The sequence below is a fragment of the Lactuca serriola genome, chromosome 6 (assembly GCF_051521515.1).
Source record: "Lactuca serriola cultivar US96UC23 chromosome 6, Lser_US96UC23_V15, whole genome shotgun sequence".
NCBI lineage: Eukaryota > Viridiplantae > Streptophyta > Magnoliopsida > Asterales > Asteraceae > Lactuca > Lactuca serriola.
In genome coordinates, this window is record NC_136413.1 from 15,103,129 (window position 1) to 15,122,525 (window position 19,397).

Consider the following 19,397-nt stretch of genomic DNA (forward strand, 5'->3'; position numbering starts at 1 on the left):
GGCACGAGCGAGACATTATTCTTCATTTAACTTTTCTTTCTCCCCGAGTTGTGATTGCATCACCATCTTCTCTCATTGAATGTTTTCCTAAGATAAAGAAAACAATAAAAGTATATTAATTAACCCTCTACTATTGAGCAGAATGTCAAAGCTTCGTCTGCAACATAACCCTCTGCTATTGAGCCTTCTGGCTTGGCTTTGTTTCTGACATAATTTTTAAGTTTTTTCATGTATCTTTCAAAAGGATACATCCATCTCATGTGTACAGGCCCTCCAAGAATGGCTTCTTCAGGTAAATGAAGAATAAGATGAATCATGATGTCAAAAAATGTTGGAGGATATATCAACTCAAGATTGCATAAAATCTTCACCACTTCTTTTCTGGCATTTCTCATGTCGTTAACATTTAATGACCGTGCACAAATTTTTTTGAAGAATGTACACAAGTCAATGATTGTTGTTGAAACATTTTCTGGGAGAAATGCTTGAACCCCTATAGGCAGCAATCGTTGCATGAGGATGTGATGATCGTGAGACTTTAGCCCAACCAAATTTGATGTTGTATCATTCACCTTCTTATTAAAGTTCGATCCAAAACCATCAGGTAGCCTCACTCCTTTAATGAATTGACAGAATCATTGTCGATCAATTGGTTTAAAAGAGTAATCAGCATGTGGTAGTATTATTTTCTTCTTGTTGTCTTCCTTATTATTATTGACTTTCTTCCTCTTGTTGACTTTCTCTTTTGGCCACTGATGTGGCCGAATGCCCATATTTTTCAAGTCTTCTCTTGCCTCTTTTTTGTCTTTGGTTTTTTCATTCATCAATGCACTATTTACAAAACTCTCATCCACATTTTTCTCCACATGCATAAAATCTATATTGTGTTTTAGATCGAGGGAAGACCAATACTCAAGCTCAAAAAAGATACTACGTTTCGTCCAATTCAACTCTTTTTTTCTTATTTCATCATTGTTCTTTCTTGTTGCACCCCCATGCTCAGGATGTTTCCCTGGAATACGATCAGGGAGACAAGCCAATTGCTTTAATATAGCTGTATTGCTAAATCGTCTTGGATGTGGCATTCTCTCAGGTTGACCATTAAACAATAAACTTTGCCTCCACTTATGGTTCATATGCAAGAATCGTCTATGACCAACATAAGACATCTTGTTGGTGACATGAATTGAAGATGTGTCTGCGTTACAAGTAGGGCATGCTAAATAACCTTGACCGCTCCATCCAGACAAACTTCCACGCGCTGGAAAATCATTGATAGTCCATAACAACATCGCACGCATGTTGAATACGGTGTTGGTTGACGCATCTCTCATTTGGACTCCTTCAGACCACAACCGGATGATACATCATACCATCTATTGAGCGTCCAGTATTATGCCAACTCATATCTTTAGTTGTGAATCTGGAGCTATACATTCGTCGAAGTCTTGGAGTCAAAGGAAAGTATCGCAACACTTTTTGTGGTACTTTCTTCCCTTTTGTAGTTGTGTCCACCCATCTACTCTCCTTACAAATCGGGCAATTTTGCATGGAACCGTTCTCCTTCCAAAACAAAGCACAATCATTTTTGCAAGCGTGGATCGATTGATATCCTAACCCTATCTTTCTCAACTTCTTTTTAGCTTCATAGTGTGAAGCTGGAATCTTGCTCTTCGGGAAAGCAACTCTTAGAAACTCTACAAGTTGATCAAACGAACTATTTGTCCATCTATTGATCACTTTAATATGCAACAACTTTGCCAAAAAGTTTAAGGCAGACATATCGCTACATTCAGGGTATAACTTGGTATTGAGCTCCTCAAACAAATCATCAAATTTCGGGCCTATACCTCGCCCCTCCTCGTCTATATTTTCTTCATTTGTATTTTGTTCCGCCATAACATCATCAATTACATCAAACATCTCATTACTTGTGGGTGTGTTTACTGGAATGTTTGTTCTTGGAGTCGAATTGTAGCTTAAATCCGAAGAACCGACATGTTTCTCACCGTGATGAATCCACGTAGTATATGTTTCTAGAAACCCAATGTCATGTAAGTGGGCATAAACCGTAGGCAAAACATGTCGATACGAATTCACACACGTTTTGCACGGGCACCGCACTTTGCCTTTGGAGTTGACATGTTTCTCAGCAATCTTCATAAAGTTTTTAAGACCTTTCAAGTATTTTGAAGACATTTGGTTCTCTCTAATCCAACTCTTATCGATCGTCATTGTTGTTTCATTATTAAAAATTATATTATATATATAGTTATCGAAAGTTAGATTGTATTTAGGCTATATAAATAAATATATACATGAGAATAGATATTCACAATGGATAGAGTATTCACAATGATTATGCAGAAGAAACTTAAACTAAAAATCAACGATTCAACGTGTTTTAATAAGAAAATCATATCAATTTGATTTTATAATTTATTTTATTTTATTTTAATATTAATATTAATTTGATTTTAAAACTAATTTAATTTGATTTTATAATTAATTTGATTTTGTTTTAAACCATATATAGTTTACCAGGTTCTTTTTAGAGTTTCTAGCTGTTTCAATTATATCATTGTAGTTTTTTCCTTTATTTTTCTTATTCATTTTTATATTTATATATGGTTTTATAATTAATTTGATTTTGTTTTAAACTAATATTAATTTGATTTTAAATCTAATTTAATTTGATTTTACAATTAATTTAATATTTTGTTTTTATTGATTTTTTTTAAAAAACTAAATCACATTTACTTGCTAGTTCTATATCACATTTACTTTATAATTATTTTACAATTACTAAAAGTATGTTGCTATTAATAACCTAATTAAACTAAAATCGTAATGACCAACATTAAGTCACTAACAAAATTAAACACTCAAATTGTGAGTTTGCTTGCTAGTTCTATAAGGTTGCACATAAACTAAAATTGTGAAGATGATTCCATGAATTTCTTTAGCTGAGTATTGTTTTTTATGTATTAAGTCAAAATATAATGTCCATATATAGTTTACCCTTAAGTTTTTTTTAGAGTTTCTAGTTGTTTCAATTATATCATTGTAGTTTTTTCCTTTATTTTTCTTATTCATTTTTATATTTATATATGGTTTTATAATTAATCTGATTTTGTTTTAAACTAATATTAAATTGATTTTAAAACTAATTTAATTTGATTTTACAATTAATTTAATATTTTGTTTTTATTGATTTTTTTTTAAATTAAATCACATTTACTTTATAATTATTTTAAAATTACTAAAAGTACGTTGCTATTAATAACCTAATTAAGCTAAAGTCGTAATGACCAACATGAAGTCACTAACAAAATTAAACACTCAAATTGTGAAGTTTGTTTGCTAGTTCTATAAGGTTGCATATAAAATCAAATTGTGAAGATGATTCCTTGAATTTCGTTAGTTAAGTATTGTTTTTATGTATTAATTCAAAATATAATGTCTATATATAGCTTACACTTAAGTTTTTTTTAGAGTTTCTAGTTGTTTCGGTTATATCATTGTAGTTTTTTCATTTATTTTTCTTATTCATTTTTATATTTATATATGGTTGACATTGTTGCATGCTCTTTGTTAGTGCTTTCACAAATTGTGTGTCTATGTAGTTTAAGATTTTTTTGGCACTATTGGGAAACTAAATTAATGAGTGTGATTGGGTTCTTATCACACTAATGCACTAAAATTATCATATAATGCACTATTGGGAAACTAAATTAATGAGTGTGATTGGGTTCTTATCACACTAATGCACTAAAATTATCATCATTTAAAACCATTCATATCAATGCAATTCAAAGTGGTCCTTATGTTACATATATATATATATATATATATATATATATATATATATATATATATATATACACTAGGCGAATGCCTGCGCGTTGCACAGAACACCTATATAGTTGAAGTCTTTACAAATATATGTTTTTTTAAATATAACAACAACGTTGTTGTTAAATTTGATATAATAATTCTTATACTAAATTGATATAATATATTGATTATTTTGAATTATACGATACTATATACATCTATTATAACTGCATAATCTCAATCGTTTGAATGACTTCTACCTGCGAGTTACACATGAATACAATTAAATATAATATATGGTTTAATGTTATTTATAATTGTTGTTATTGTTAATTAACTGTTTAAAAATTATTTGTTTAATGTTTTAATTTCTATCATTATAATTATTTAAAACATCAAACATTGTTTGATTTTAATGGTAATAATATAATCATTTATATAGAGTTATTTTTAACTATTGTTATTATAAGTTCTTTTAAGCTACTTATTTGAAAACTTTTAACGATTATAAAAATATCTTTTGGAAATATTTTATTTAAATTGAGATTACAATTTAGTTTTTGCATTTATCACTTTTAACTATTTACAAAATATTCTTTACTTTTTTAAGTGAAACTGAAATTTATATTTAAGTTGACATTGTAATGTTATATTTAAATTAACAATTTAAGTATTTTGTCGAAACTGTTCAAAACTTATAGCTTTAAATTGATAATGGTTTACATACAACAACATTTTAAATACAATAAAGTAAGTATAATATGTTAAAAGTTAAAGATATGACTTTATAAGTAGAAGTAAAAATATTATTTTAAAATTGAAATTTAGTTTATTTATGATTACACTTTAGGTTTGATATTTATTTAACCTTATTAACCAACTTATTATCATTATTAGAAAGACACTAAATTTTATCACTTTTAACTATTTACAAAATATTTTTTGGTTTGTTTAAGTTAAACTAAAATTTATATTTAAGTTGACCCTATAATGTTATATTTATATTGATAATTTAAGTATTTTATACAAATTGTTTCAAAATTATATATTTAAAAATGATAATGATTTACATCCAGCAATATATTAAAACTATTAAATTAAGTATAATATGTTAAAAGTTAAAAAAAAAAAAAACATAACTTTATAAGTATAAGTAAATATATTTTTTTAATATTGAAATTTAGTTGATATATGATTACACTTTTGGTTTGATATTTATCTAACCTTATTAACCAACCTATAATTTTTATTAGAAAGAAATTGAAAAGTCATGGGAGTTTCAGATGAATGTGATGAAAGGAAAAATGCAAGGGAGTTTCAAATGAATGTGGTGAAAGGAAAAATGTTTCATTTATAAGTATATATAGAAGGTATATATACAAAAAATAATAAAAAAATATGAAAAATAAACACTATAACTTTTAATAACATAAAAACACAAAGACTTCTATTATAGCATTTATATTAACTCTTCATATTTAAATCATAAATCTCTTCAAATACATTAATGTTTTTAATGAGCAAAACTTTACAACCTTATAAAAGAAAGGAAAATAAAAAGTTATTAGTGATTACTAATTAATAATCATAAGTTAAAAACTCTTGAGTTTTAACTCATAAATATACATAAATTAGAAAACTCTTGAGTTGTAGTGTGAGTTTCAAATGAATGAGGTACTTAGAAATGTATATTTATTATTATTATTTTTATTATTATTATTATTATTATTATTATTATTATTATTATTATTATTATATTCTTCTAAATAATTGGTTTTGATGCATCATTTTAATCCCTTCAATTATTAAACATAAAGATATTTACTTATAAATTTATAACATACATAGGTGCATATACATGTTAAACAAATCTCACACACACACACACACACACACACACATATATATATATATATATATATATATATATATATATATATATATATTCGTAAATGTCATATGTAATTCTTTTGGTAGTAATATGGATAAATTACTTTCATATGAAGAACATATCATGATAAGTCTATCATAATTACATATCAAATGTTTAAAATTATGTTATCTTTTAAATATTGTCTTTTAAATATGTTGTGTAGGATAACCCAACAAAAAATAATAAAAAATAAACATAATCAAAATAGAAAAACTACAATCAAATAAATAAGAGCATTGGGTGGTTGAATATATAAATAAAGATGTTACATAAACATACATTTAAATCAAAAGAAAAAACTAACATTCGTCAACTTTGCTCAAACAAAAAAAACCTATATTCATTTTATGAATCTTTTTTCTTCATTTAACACCATTCAACCATAGAAACTTGATGACAATTCTTTACTAACCTGCAATCAAAATATTTTTCTTGAAAAAGAAGAATCATAAAGATATTCCAATCAAAACATTGATGGAGAGTCACATTCAAAATTGAGTAATACACACAAATCACATATAAAGATTAAATGAGAAACTGAATATAAAGAAAGAATAGAAAAACTTCATTTGTTTTGGTTGAAAGAAAAAAAATCATATTACAATTACCATAGATGCGACATAACCTAGTTCTTCAAATCATCATATTTGGATCGTGAATGCTTCAACTATATGAAAACTTTTGAATCATAATATCTTCAAATCCTTCTTACATGTAAGATTTTATATAACACAAAAGACACAAAAGATTGGTCTTTTTATAGTAAACTTTTTACTAAATGCTAATTAAACATAATATAAGTGATAAGACTTTTTAGTGTTAAATTATAATTAAGAAAACTTTTGAGTTGCATTAGTTAAAAAAGGGGGTTTCAAATGCATGGGATTCAAAAAAAATGCTAGCTTTATAAATATGTATGATATATATATATATATATATATATATATATATATATATATATATATATATATATATATATATAACATTTAGATATAATTATCCTTTGAAGCACATCTAATCCACTAAAATTATCACCATTTAAAACCATTCATACAATGCAATTCAAAGTGGTCCTTATGTTGCATATACATATCATGGTCTATGAAAAAAAAAACAAACAAACATTGCATCGTCTTTGTGGTGTGGTATAGTTTAAGGAGAAAATTAAAAAATCAATAAACTAACCTCAAAATGTGGTCAATCCACGGAATTTCTTTTCTATGGGGTGGTGAACCTTCTTCCCAATCAATAGAGAGAAATGGGGCTGTGATTTAGGGCTCTATATTATTACAAATAAAGGACCAAACCATTAGAAATTAAGAAGCAATCAAGCAACAAAACTCTTACCTTGGTGGAAGATGAACTCGGAAGCAGCTTCTAGCCCTTGAGATCGCCGACGACAAACTGTGAGAGCAAATGGTGAGGCCGACTGCAAAAAGAAAGCTAAAATGGGTTTTGTTATCAGGGAAACCCTATACCGACGACATGTCGTCGGTATAGGTCAACCAAAACGCCGTCGTATAGCTTTAGTTCATTAAAAAATAAAATAAAATAAAAAAAGATTTCACGCGGATCGGTGCCCCCTTTTACCGACGACATGTCGTCGGTATTGCATTGCAAAACGACAAGTCGTCGGCATAGGTCGCATAAAACGACGTCGTCTTGGATTTCTGCTACAAGGAAATAAAATAAATGGAAAATATTTTTTTAGAGCATTTTCCAGACGACAAGTCGTCTGTAAAGCTTTTCGATATACCGCCAATATTTCATCTTTTCCCACCGAGTTTGTACCGACGACATGTCGTCGGTATAGGGTGACTTTTGCCGACGACATGTGTCGTCTGGATAGGTGTCGTCTGCACAGGATGGAATTCTTGTAGTGTTTCTTGCATGATCTGATTTAAAAAGTATATTAGATTAATAATTAATAACTAAAACCTACTCTAAATGTATGAAAATATATAAAACATATATTCTAATTTCTATATAATCATATAGCCCATTTTTATATTTTTTGTCCGAATATATAATACAGTAATTAATTTGATCACATGTATCTTTTTAGATAAAATTAATTATTTTGCTATTAGTTAAATTTATTTTTTCCTATAAGTTCCACGATATGGTTTTTTAGAGGTAAACAAAATAATGAGACTTCAGTAAAGACTAATATATGATGCTTTGTTAGAATTTATGAGATGTTTCAGTTTTATGTTTTTAATTTGATTTCTGCGCAAAGTCTGTGATGAGTCAAAGTAGTGATAAGGTGGTGGTGGCGAATAATATAAAGTCAAACTCTAAAATAATTAATTACATTTTAATTTACATTATTGTAGAGTTTCAATATGTTCTTCACACGTTTAGAAGGCATATTCGTAATATCGATCAATTTCTTTAGAATCATTGAACGGTCTTGTCTAAACATATTCGCAATATCAGTATGAAACTATAATATTAGTTATAAGTGATAGAAAATAATTTTATTGGATTTTGAAATCTGAAAATTGTTCGAAAAGTAACACAAGACATAGGATCTACACGAAGATAAATTACAATATCATCTCTCTTTTATTTTCATTTTCTTAATGTTTTTTTGTTTATAGAGTAAATTACATGAATGGTCTCTATCGTTTGGGGTAATTTGCAAGGTTAATGACTTAGGGGTAATTAGGATTTCAGTTTGTCGGTATTAGGTCACTAACCGGTAAAAGGGACTATTTTCAAACGGTAATAACAACTATATTGGTCTAATACGTACAAAAAAAAAATTTAGCGACCTAATACGGACAAACTTGAAACCTTATTACCCTCCTAAGTCATTATCCCTAATTAGCATGTTTGGTTTCTAACTTATTTTTTTAACTCGGAAAGTCCTTATAATTTTTTTTTGTTGCACGTTTGATCCATGTCTTATATAAAAATACGATTTTGACTTTGATTTTTTAATATATTTAAATAAGATGGGGTAGGTAAGGTAAGGTGAGGTGGGAGTGGGGTCGGGTTTGTGTTTATTTAAATAAATTAAAACATCAATGGGTAAAATAGTCTTTATAGGCAAGACAGAGACCAAACGCGTAACAAAAAAAACAGTAGCAGTCTTCCGAGTTAAAAAATAAATTAGAAACTAAACATGCAAATTACCTAAAACCTTAGGGACCATTCGTGTAATTTACTCTTGTTTATATTTATAGACTAAAATGCAGACATAGTGCATGTGGTTTGCTAAAAATTGTCACTTTTGTCCAAAAAAGTTTGGGACTAGCACCACAGGTCCAAAGTTTTCATTTTGTTGGCGAGTTTGCTCTCTCTCTCTCTCTCTCTCTCTCTCTCTCTCTCTCTCTCTCTCTCTCTCTCTCTCTCTCCCCCCCCCCAATAAAGAAGCTCAAAAAATTGTTCCATTTTTTGCTCTCTTTGATTTGTAACTACTTGTGTTAATAAGACATAAGAAAAAGGAAGTAGCAAATGTCATCAAATCATAAAAAAGCTTTGTAGGTGAAAACCATTCAAGAAAATTTTCAAACAAAACATGGAAATTTTTCGTTTTTTTCTGAAATAATACTCCAAAAATTATGTATGTATTAGTTCTTCAACACACAAATGAACCCAAATTTTGAATAAACACAGGGACAAGATTTTTGATTTTGAAAAAAAAACTATAAGTGATTACTTATGAACACATACTCCATGAGCACCTCCAAATCCATGATCCCAACTGTCGGTTGATGCGTGTTTGGTATCCCCATCAATGGAAGAACAAGTTTTCACATACTTCCTCTGAATCTTCGCTACTCATCAGAAACGCCGTCATCGCTGGAGATTCAGAACTCCACGACGGCAACGTACATCTGTGAAGATTTGGACGTTTCCTTCGTCTCTTTCCCTTCGATTCTGAACACAAGATGGAGCACATGGTTGCATATCTATAAGGAGGGAAGCAGATCTAGGTATTGCAGATTTGTAAGAAGTGAGGTAGATCTAGGGTTTGCTGAGGAAGATCGTAAAGTCATTGTTCATGAAAATGAAACTTCTGATCTCCTCACCCCTTAATTTGGTTTTGGTTGATAAAACACGAAGACATAGATGGAGTCGAACGGTTTTGCTTTGGTTTGCTAATTTCTTGAGAATTATGGTTTTGTTAACAAAACCCAATTTATGGGTTCATTCCACCATAGTCGATTTCTTGATAATTTTGGCAAAAAAACCTAGATTTCTTGAATATATTTTTTTAAACCAGAGGGTTTTATTGGAGATACTAAAAGGCAGAAGGTATGCGGTGAGGGGGGGGGGGGGGGATGTGGGAGGTGATCACGGGTTATAGATTTCATCATTGCAATTGAAGGTGATGGTGTGTTCCACTGGTTTAGTGTTCTTTGTGGGTTTAGAGAGAGACAGATTGCTTATTTTTTTAATCATACAAATATTTAAATAAATAAATAACCGAAAAAACAAAAGAAAAGAAAATCGCTATTTCAAAAAAAAAAAAAGTTTTAAAGAATCTGACCAAACTCGCAACAAAATAAAAACTTAATACATGCTAAGCATCTGGAACTTTTTGACCAAAGCTGATAATTCTTCATGAAACGGGCTGCGACTTGTTTTATATTTGTATATCATCTGCTGACATTTCCAGTTAACCCTTTTATTATAAACATCCATAACTATCTAACAAACCACTTAATCTCCATAATTGATTTTTATCAAAGGGTTTAGATTGCTTTTTACACTGCGCACTATATTTATATTTCCCTTCATATTTTATCCGAATTGCATTTGTGTGTGCATGGCGTGTATGATCCGTAAGAAGTTAAATGTTGATTACAAGAATCAGATACACCGCGTAAAACGCCGAACATATAAAATTATAAAAAACACATAATATCATCACAGGTTTTCAAAAGACGGATAAACGGTCGATACACCGAATGATTGTCACTTGTACAACATCAAACTTTATAAGAAATAGTATAAAAAAACAATCACGATCAGCAGATCCAAATCATCCGATAATTGTGATCGGTAGAGAGCCAACCATTTTAACCACTATCTATTCAATTTCAATCTCAATTGATTTTTTTTATGGGTTTAGGTTATTTTTGATCACTTAACTTTTGGTTTTGTGCTCATTTGGTCACTTAATTGTTTTTAAGTTTTAAAAGGTCATCAAACTTTTGGCTTTCTGCTCATTTAGTCACTTAACTTTTGGTTTGGTTAGATTTAGTCACCTAACTTTTAAAATTATGCTCATTTAGTCACTAAATTTTTAAATTTTTTTCAAAAGTTTAGTGACTAAATGAACACAATTTTAAAAGTTAGGTGACTAAATGAGCACAAATCTAAAACTAAAATGACCAAATCAAAAGTTAAGTAACTAAATGAGCACAAAATCAAAAGTTTGATGACCATTTAAAACTTAAAAAAAATTAAATGACCAAATGAACACAAAACCAAAAGTTAAGTGACCAAAATGACCTAAACCCTTTTTTTATCCACCATTTTAATTCCCACATTCTCACCGATTTTATACTTTTTGATTCATCTAACCCACTCAAACTTGTCTTCTTAGTCAAATGTTAAGGAAGGAATGCACTATATTTATTTTAAAATTTATATTTATATTGCTTATAATCTTATGACCTCTCATTTTTGGAGAGGGAAAACAGGCACCACAGATAACAAGCTGCCTTCCTTTGTTTTCTTTAAAAATGAAACAAGAAATTATAACTTTTTTGAAAGGTGATGATGAATGGTCATTATACTTCTGATTTAACAAATACAACCATTCTTGTGTGCTATAATTGTTAGAATTTCGCCCATGTCCATGTGGACGAATTTAGGGTTTTCATTTCTATAATGCTGCAATCTTTTTTTTTTCCATTTGTTTTAGAGTTTATAATATTAAATATTACAGAGTTATGATCATATAATAACAATAATAACTATTACAAGAATGTAAAAATGATCCTAAAACATCGAATTATAATAATCCAACAGTTATAATAAAAATAGAGTAATCAAAATCTATTAATAAACAATCGGTGTACATGTATCCGAACAAGATATTTCCATGAGAGAAAAAAACACTAAATTTTTATAAGGAGAAATAATTACTTTTTAAAAGTAAAACTATTAATACATTTTTAAATGGGAATAAAATTAATATTTTATTGAAGATGAGGGTATTGGGTATGGAATCTCTTTTATATTCCGATATGGGACAATGAGTACCTTAAATTAATTAATTAGTGACAGGAAGATGCAAAGCTTTTGTTCAAGATTTAATTAAATAATCAATTATTATTGTTGCCTTTTAATTGTTCTTTCTTAATTGCAAACCAACAAAACATATAACTTTTTATTAAAAACTATATTAGTACATAATGGGTGAAACCGTGAAATCCTAACGGCCACCAAGTTTGCCTTACCAAATTTATGTTGACTCATCGTACACGGAGCTTTGAGTTTGGCACGTCAAGCTACACAGTTGTTCTCGACAATGGCGATCAGATTAAAGAATACAAATTTTCAAAAATTTTAAAATATTCCAACTTTAAAAAAATATGTCCACTTTTTGGCCGTAAATTCAACATTTTAACCATCTTTCAACTAATATAAATACTAACAATTATCCAATTTTATATCACATAACAACATTCAATATTCTCCACATTACTCACTCAAACATTCTTCTTATTTGGTGAAAATTGTTTCCTTCAATTCTGATCCAACCTAAAAACTCCAAGAAGAATACCCAAAATACAATAATTTTCTATTGGAAAGTTACAATGTGTTTTCTCTTCGAAATGAATCGTGGAGACTACCAAAAAAAAAATCAAATTTACTCAAAGTGGGGGAACACCAACAAAGTTGTCATGGAGTTTAACGTCATTTTCTTCAATGTGAAGCGTGAGTGGCAAAATGATGTGTAACACCCGAGTTCCGATTGTGTTTTCCTATTGTTTGAGTGGTGGTTTCAAAGTCCAAGGAAAGGTATAAGTACGAACAGAATCATGAAGATTAACTGCTTAATTCGCTAAAAAATTGAAATCTGGAATTTATCGAAAGGGACGCAAAGCGACCCTTTATGGGCGAGGAGCGTCGATGCCCATGGGATGAACGTCTTTTTAGGGTTTTGGGGGTTATTTAAGGAACATTAACCCTTAGGGTTTGTCATTTTCCGCCTCCATCAACCCTTGAATGAATCTGGTGAAACCCTGGCCTCACTTTTTGGGTTTTGAGCTCATCATTTCTCCTTTCATCCATTTTTGGTGTGTTTTGGTGGTTTTAAAGTGATGTGTTCTTGAAATATTGGTCATTGGAGCTTTACAAATGAAGATACCAGCCCTCATTCACCTTCTAGACCTTTGTAAGTCATACAGATCCAAGCTTTACTGCTTTTCATCTATAGATCTAAGAGATATTAGTGTTTTAGATGTTGTTTGTTTTTTCTAAAAAACCACTTCTGACCACTTATTGCTGCGCCGCGCAGCACATGTGCAACACTTGGCCCTTCGCAACTGTTTGTTTTTCAGAAGACTTCTAACTTAAAAAGTGTTGTGTGTGTGTGTTGTGTGGCACATCACTGGACCATCTACTTCAAACCCCTTCACACCTTACTTTAACTTATTGCAGCAATCTACAGAGGTTAAAAACAAACAGACTTTTTATTACATGTTGCAGCCGTTTGGTCCCCCTCTTTTGCTACAGAGGGTTGTAGAGGTGGTCCGCAGACTTCAGACATTTTCGCTTCGAAAAAACAAACAGCACCTTAGTATATTTTAGTGAAGTTTTGGTCCCTTTATGGCTTGATCTTTGGAGTTTGTAAAACTACAAGGGCTTTGAATCATGTTTTACTTCAGATCTAACCTTTTGGATAAGTTTTTATATGAGAACTCAAAAATTAAAAAGATTTGACTTTGGGTGAATAATTGACCAAAATGGACAATTTGGTCATTTAGAGGAATTTCATGAATTGAGAAGATGTAACTTCATGAAATGAGTCAAAATATGTCTAAGTCACTTTTATAAGACAAGATAAGTGAGTTCAATAGAAGAAATGTCATAAAAGGTGCATTTATGCCATAAAGGGTAAAATAGGAATTTTATGTTTTTGGGACAATTTTGTGACTTAATATATTAAGACTCGTAAGTAGTTAGTCTGAAGTGAATTGATGAAGTTGTAAGAACTTATCCCCAATTTGGTCAACTGTATTGAGTTTGGGTCTTTAAGGGTAAAAATAGTCTTTTGACCATAGAATAGCTTTTATTGGACCTAGACTCGATAAGGAAGTGTATACAAATAATTTACCTTAATGATTAAATTAAGGTTATTTATTGTGTAGTGATTTGAGGAATACTCAATGGCACTAGCTTGGTTTTGTGGATTTCAACTTTTCGGTTACTCCGGTGAGTTCTCGTAAACTTACTTATTATGTGGAGTATGTGATATATATGTGTCAAACCATGAAAAGCTTATCAGGAGGGAAATGTTTAAGGGATTGTCAAGTAGAGAAACGTCTCACGGGGGTGATGTGCACAAAAGTACCTACTTGTTTTAAAATTTATAACCTAACTGACTTCACTAACTATGCACTTATAGGCAATGTACCTAGTCGGATTATAATAGTTTGATTAAGTCGGATGTCGAACACAGGGAGCAAAATTTAATTACTTAATATAATTGCTTCTAATTAAACTAAGAAACAAACTTTAATTGGAGGTTTTTACTGATTTAGCAAGATCAGAAGAACTTAAATAAAATTACTACCAATTAACAACTAGATAAGCAAAGAAAACGAATTTACTTCAAGATTTAAAGAGTACTTCTGTTCAGTTCCGATTGCACCTTCTCCTATGGTTGATTTCTAGTGGATGAAATATATTGATTACCAATTTGTTATCCAACTATTATGATTAAATATCTAGACATACCAATTCATGAATTACCATGCAATGATCAAGCACAAGTTAAACATCAAATCAATAATGTGTAACATCCCAAAATTCAAGACTAAAAATTTCTTTTAATAAAACATTACTTTAAGCAAATTCATCATTTTAAAACATAAACAGAGTATTAGTTTCCAAAATACATGTTCGTTATCAGAGTAAACATTCCCAGGCTGTCTTAAACTATGGTGTGTGCCATGCGATCACCCCGAGCTCTTCCCTCCGCTACCGGAAGTACCTGAAACCAAAACTGAAAACCGTAAGCACGAAGCTTAGTGATTTCCCCACCCTACCACATACCATGCATAACCACATACTGCACATACTGGGCTACGCCCGCTATCCTGGGCCTCGCCCACCTACCTCAGGCCTCGCCCGCTACAACGGCCCCGCCGCTCCAGGCCCCGCCTGGCTTCGAGCCCCGCTCGGATACAGATCTGTTTCACTTAGGCCTCGCCTGTCACAGGGCCTCGCCCACTAACATATAATAGCACATAAACATATCACATCTCATCACATAAGCTAAACACATACTAACGGGTCCTGTCTTAAGGCCTCGCCTATCTCTGGGCCCCGCCCTTGTCCTGCTGCTGATGAGACATGGAACCCCGTCCATACTCCTACTGATAGTGAGGTACGGGCCCAGCCCACCCTCACTCCTTCCCTAACTTGGGCCTCGCCCCTGATCTGCTGCTACTGAGATGTGGAACACCATCCACACTCTGCTATTGGTGAGATATGGGACCTCGCTCACACTCACCTCCCTACCAGGCACATACAAGTATCACACAGACAACAAGTATAAACTATCACATAAACCATTCCTTGGGCACCCGCCCTCTATCATTGGACTTCGTCCCGAATATCATACTAGCATACTGTGCCTAGGGCTAACCCCCGGGTCTTCTACTCATAACTACATGGGTCGGCATTGTGGCCGTAGACCCATTCATACAAAGGGAAACTCACCTGCACTGGCTGAACTGGCTGATGAACCCACTAGCTGCTGCCTGGCAACTCTCTGAACTCTTGCTCCACTCGCTCCCCGAGCTACCAATGTCAAAGCAACACTGAGTCTAACTGACCCCCGAAAGACTACCAAGTCAACTTTGGTCAAAGTCAAAGTCATGGTCAAAGTCAACCTCCCAGGTCAACCCTACTCGTCGAGTCACCCTACTGACTCGCCGAGTTCATAAGTTCAGAGTCCTTCCACTCGCGACTCTACTCGCCGAGTCAGTCCATGACTCGCCGAGTCTACCGATTTTCGAGTCCTGACCTGTCCAACTCACTGAGTCTCTAATCGACTCACTGATTCGAGTCTAAACTCGAAGGGTTTGGGGTTTCGCGACCTGACTCGCCGAGTCCAAGAACAGACTCGTCGAGTCCAAGACAACCTTCAACAGACTCGCTGAGTTGTTCATCCAACTCGCCGAGTTCCTGCCCAACATCATCTGACTCGACGAGCTGTTCATCCCACTCGTCGAGTTTCTCCAAATCTTCATGCTACTCGCCGAGTCCACTCAGCTCTCCAAACATGCAGAGGGCTTTTGAGTCATGCAGGGACTCCAAACCATAGATCCATACTTCCAAAGCTCAATCCCCACGTAAAGTTGCAAACTTTACGTATAACTAAAGAGATATAGGCTTAAAACATACTAGGGTTTGGTTTAAGGACAAAAGGGCTTCACCAACTACTCATCTTCTGATGCTTTATGACATATTGGACCATCCCAACACTAGATCTGAAGTGGCAACAACATATCTAAGCCCCTAACTCGAATTGGGTCTCAATCAACCATAAAACCCCCAAATCTCATAACAAAAATAGATCTAGATGCAAAGAAGGGAAAATGGCAGCTTAATACCTCCAAGATGAACACAACTGAAGTAGATCTCGGATATACACCTCTCCTTTGAAGCAACCTTCTTGATCTTCAAGTTCCTTTCCAAAATTTCCTTCCTCCAAAGCTATTTCTCTCAAATGATGGAAGCTCACACGAAATCTAGGGTTTACAGGTTCTCTAGGATGATATGGAGGCTGAGGGAGGGACATAACACCCTTTATATAGGATACAACTCCCGGAATTAGGGTTTTCCTCACACAAACCAGACTCGCCGAGTCTCCTTGGCCGACTCGCCGAGTCGGTCACTTACTCCTTGACCCGGATCCCGCTCGGACTCGCCGAGTTCCTCCTTGGACTCGCCGAGTCTCCCCTTAAAATTAGGGTTTTCTTTCCTTTCTTGGCCTTTAAAACTTTGGGTGTTACAACTCTCCCCCACTTAAACTAAACTTCGTCCTCGAATTTTGCTATGGCCCACCGCCTGCGATCTGCCTCCAATAACTCACCAATTAATCCAACACCAGCTGCCTACCTTCGCTGGTCTTCCACCCGGTCATTCTGACTAACATAATTCTCGTGGATAAAACCTCGGGTCAAACCTGACCCTGAACATCCAGGAAACACAACTTACTCACCGACAATCTTTCTGGTACTAAATGAGCACTGCACTAAACCTATAGGGGTTCACCCCTTCTTTCCTTGCGCAAATTCCTTGTCTTCCCAAGGCAAAGCTCCATATCCAACTATTTCCTCTGACACTGTGAAGGTCCCATCCTTCACCAACTCCATCACACCCGCTATTCCCAGTACGGGTCATCACCGTCAGTAACCACTAACACTCCTCTCTGCCAAAACTTGGCGCCGAGCACCCCTCGATTCAACTAACTGAATTCCACCATACACTGCTTACCCGCAGTACTACTGACTGAAAATTCTGCTATTCCTTGTCTGCCTTCTGGATGAACTGAGACCACCCTGGTCCCTACCAACCTATCAATGCCTGGATTACCGGCTCCCACCGGTAGCTAGTCCCAACACCACCACTAGTCGCTCCCAACGACTTTCGAAGAATCTTCGACCACCTATAACAGCCCAATCTATTCCGCCATTCAGGCACCACAAACCTGGGATCCCCGATCCCCTAACTTGACACTAAGGTCCCTACCAGGTCCCACCTGCGCTGCTAAAACTCACGGGCCTTGCCCATGGGTCCCACCCGCCTCTATCCTTCTAGTCCCACTAGTCTAATCACTCTCGCTCGGGCCTCGCCCACGGGTCTCACCCAACCGTACTACTGATCAACCCTGCTCTCAGGTCTCATCTACACTGCTAATCTCATACGAGCCTCGCCCACGGGTCTCACCCAACTATATCCTGGAGCAGCCTCTCCCAAGGTCTCACCTCTCTAGGGCTATACAGGCAAACTCCCTATCATTCTCATCCACTATCCATTCCTGATCCCTATCTGATCACTAGGAGACAAGGGCCTCGCCCCAACTCCGCTAACGAAGCTACTAAGGAATGCTACGGCTTACCCGCCGTCTTACATCACCATCCATTGTTGACTGCTAGTGAATGCTACGGCTGCCCCGTAGTCTTACAACACTTCCACCACTAACTGCTAGTGAATGCTATGGCTGCCCCGTAGTCTTACCTTACTTTCTACTACTGACTGCTAATACGAAGGCACCCATGTGCCATTAGCTCTCAAGATCCTCATTCCGACTCTTTCGAGTCCTACGGGCGATCCACAACCTGAATTCCCAACCACGTACTAACCATTACCATCACACGCACTAACTGATGGGGAGTTTCTCAAATTCCCAACCCTGAATCCTCAATTCATCAAACGTTGAACTACTTCTTTTCCTTCTCGGAGGTCACGTACTCATTCTGGGTCTGCGTGCTCCTACCTGGGCACAGTTGGAGGATTCTCCCCCACTTCGATCCTGATTACCCCTTGTTGCTCAATACTCAAAAGAAATCCTTGCTACCATTCCATAATCGATATGCTGAGGAACCCAAGCTTACCATAGCTAGGGATCTAACCAATCCATTTCTAACACTATACAACTCCGATCTAGCGAGGCATACCAAGTCCCTCCCAAGCATGCTATAGTTACTGCATCCTATGCAACCTTCTCCAATAGGGCACATCCCCTCACTACCATTCGAATATCCAAGGTATGCAGATGGCATATAACTCAATCACAATCAACCGCTCAAAAAAATAAAATACTCATACCAATAATGATGCAGAACCATAACAATATAATCATGCACAAATAAAAGAACTGAAAACGGAAATCGCATACCTGCAACGTCTGGTGCTGATCGCGCCTCCAAGGTAGTCATCTGAAGAGCTCTGCCTCCTACTGCAGACGCCTCTGCACAGCCCTGACGGCCGTCTGTGATCCTCAAAGTTGCAGGGGCAGGTGCCATCACCCGTCCTGCTGAAAACAAACTGGGGCACCGGGCCTTCTTGTGGCCCCGCTGGTTGCAGTGAAAACATAACAGGTCTTATCCATGTGAGGTGGTAACAGTACAATCCCTGCTGAAATGACCAGTCCGACCGCACTTGAAACAGCCAGACTCACCACCGCTACCACTCCTACATGCGCCCCCGTGCGCCCTGCCACACTTCCCGCACCGGATGCGGTCCTGATAATCCCTCAACCTCGAATCCGATCCCTTAGGCCTTTTGCCCGAACCTGTAGCTACCTGAACCTTATCCGGCTTCCTCTTCCGGATCTGCTCCAAATCAATTTCCCTCTCTCTAGCCCGAGAAATCATAACTTCTAGCGTCTTACAGCTGGATCTGCTCACGAACTCCCTGATGT

The 19,397-nt window shown here is 34.4% G+C and overlaps 1 protein-coding gene across 1 annotated transcript; it reads right to left on the reverse strand.

Annotated features, from left to right (window-relative positions):
• Positions 1-1,344: 1,344 nt before the first annotated feature.
• On the reverse strand, positions 1,345-2,235 carry LOC145059531 (uncharacterized). The gene has a single exon (XM_079007376.1). The coding sequence runs from the start codon at positions 2,233-2,235 to the stop codon at positions 1,345-1,347; it is 891 nt and encodes a 296-aa protein (XP_078863502.1).
• Positions 2,236-19,397: the final 17,162 nt, after the last annotated feature.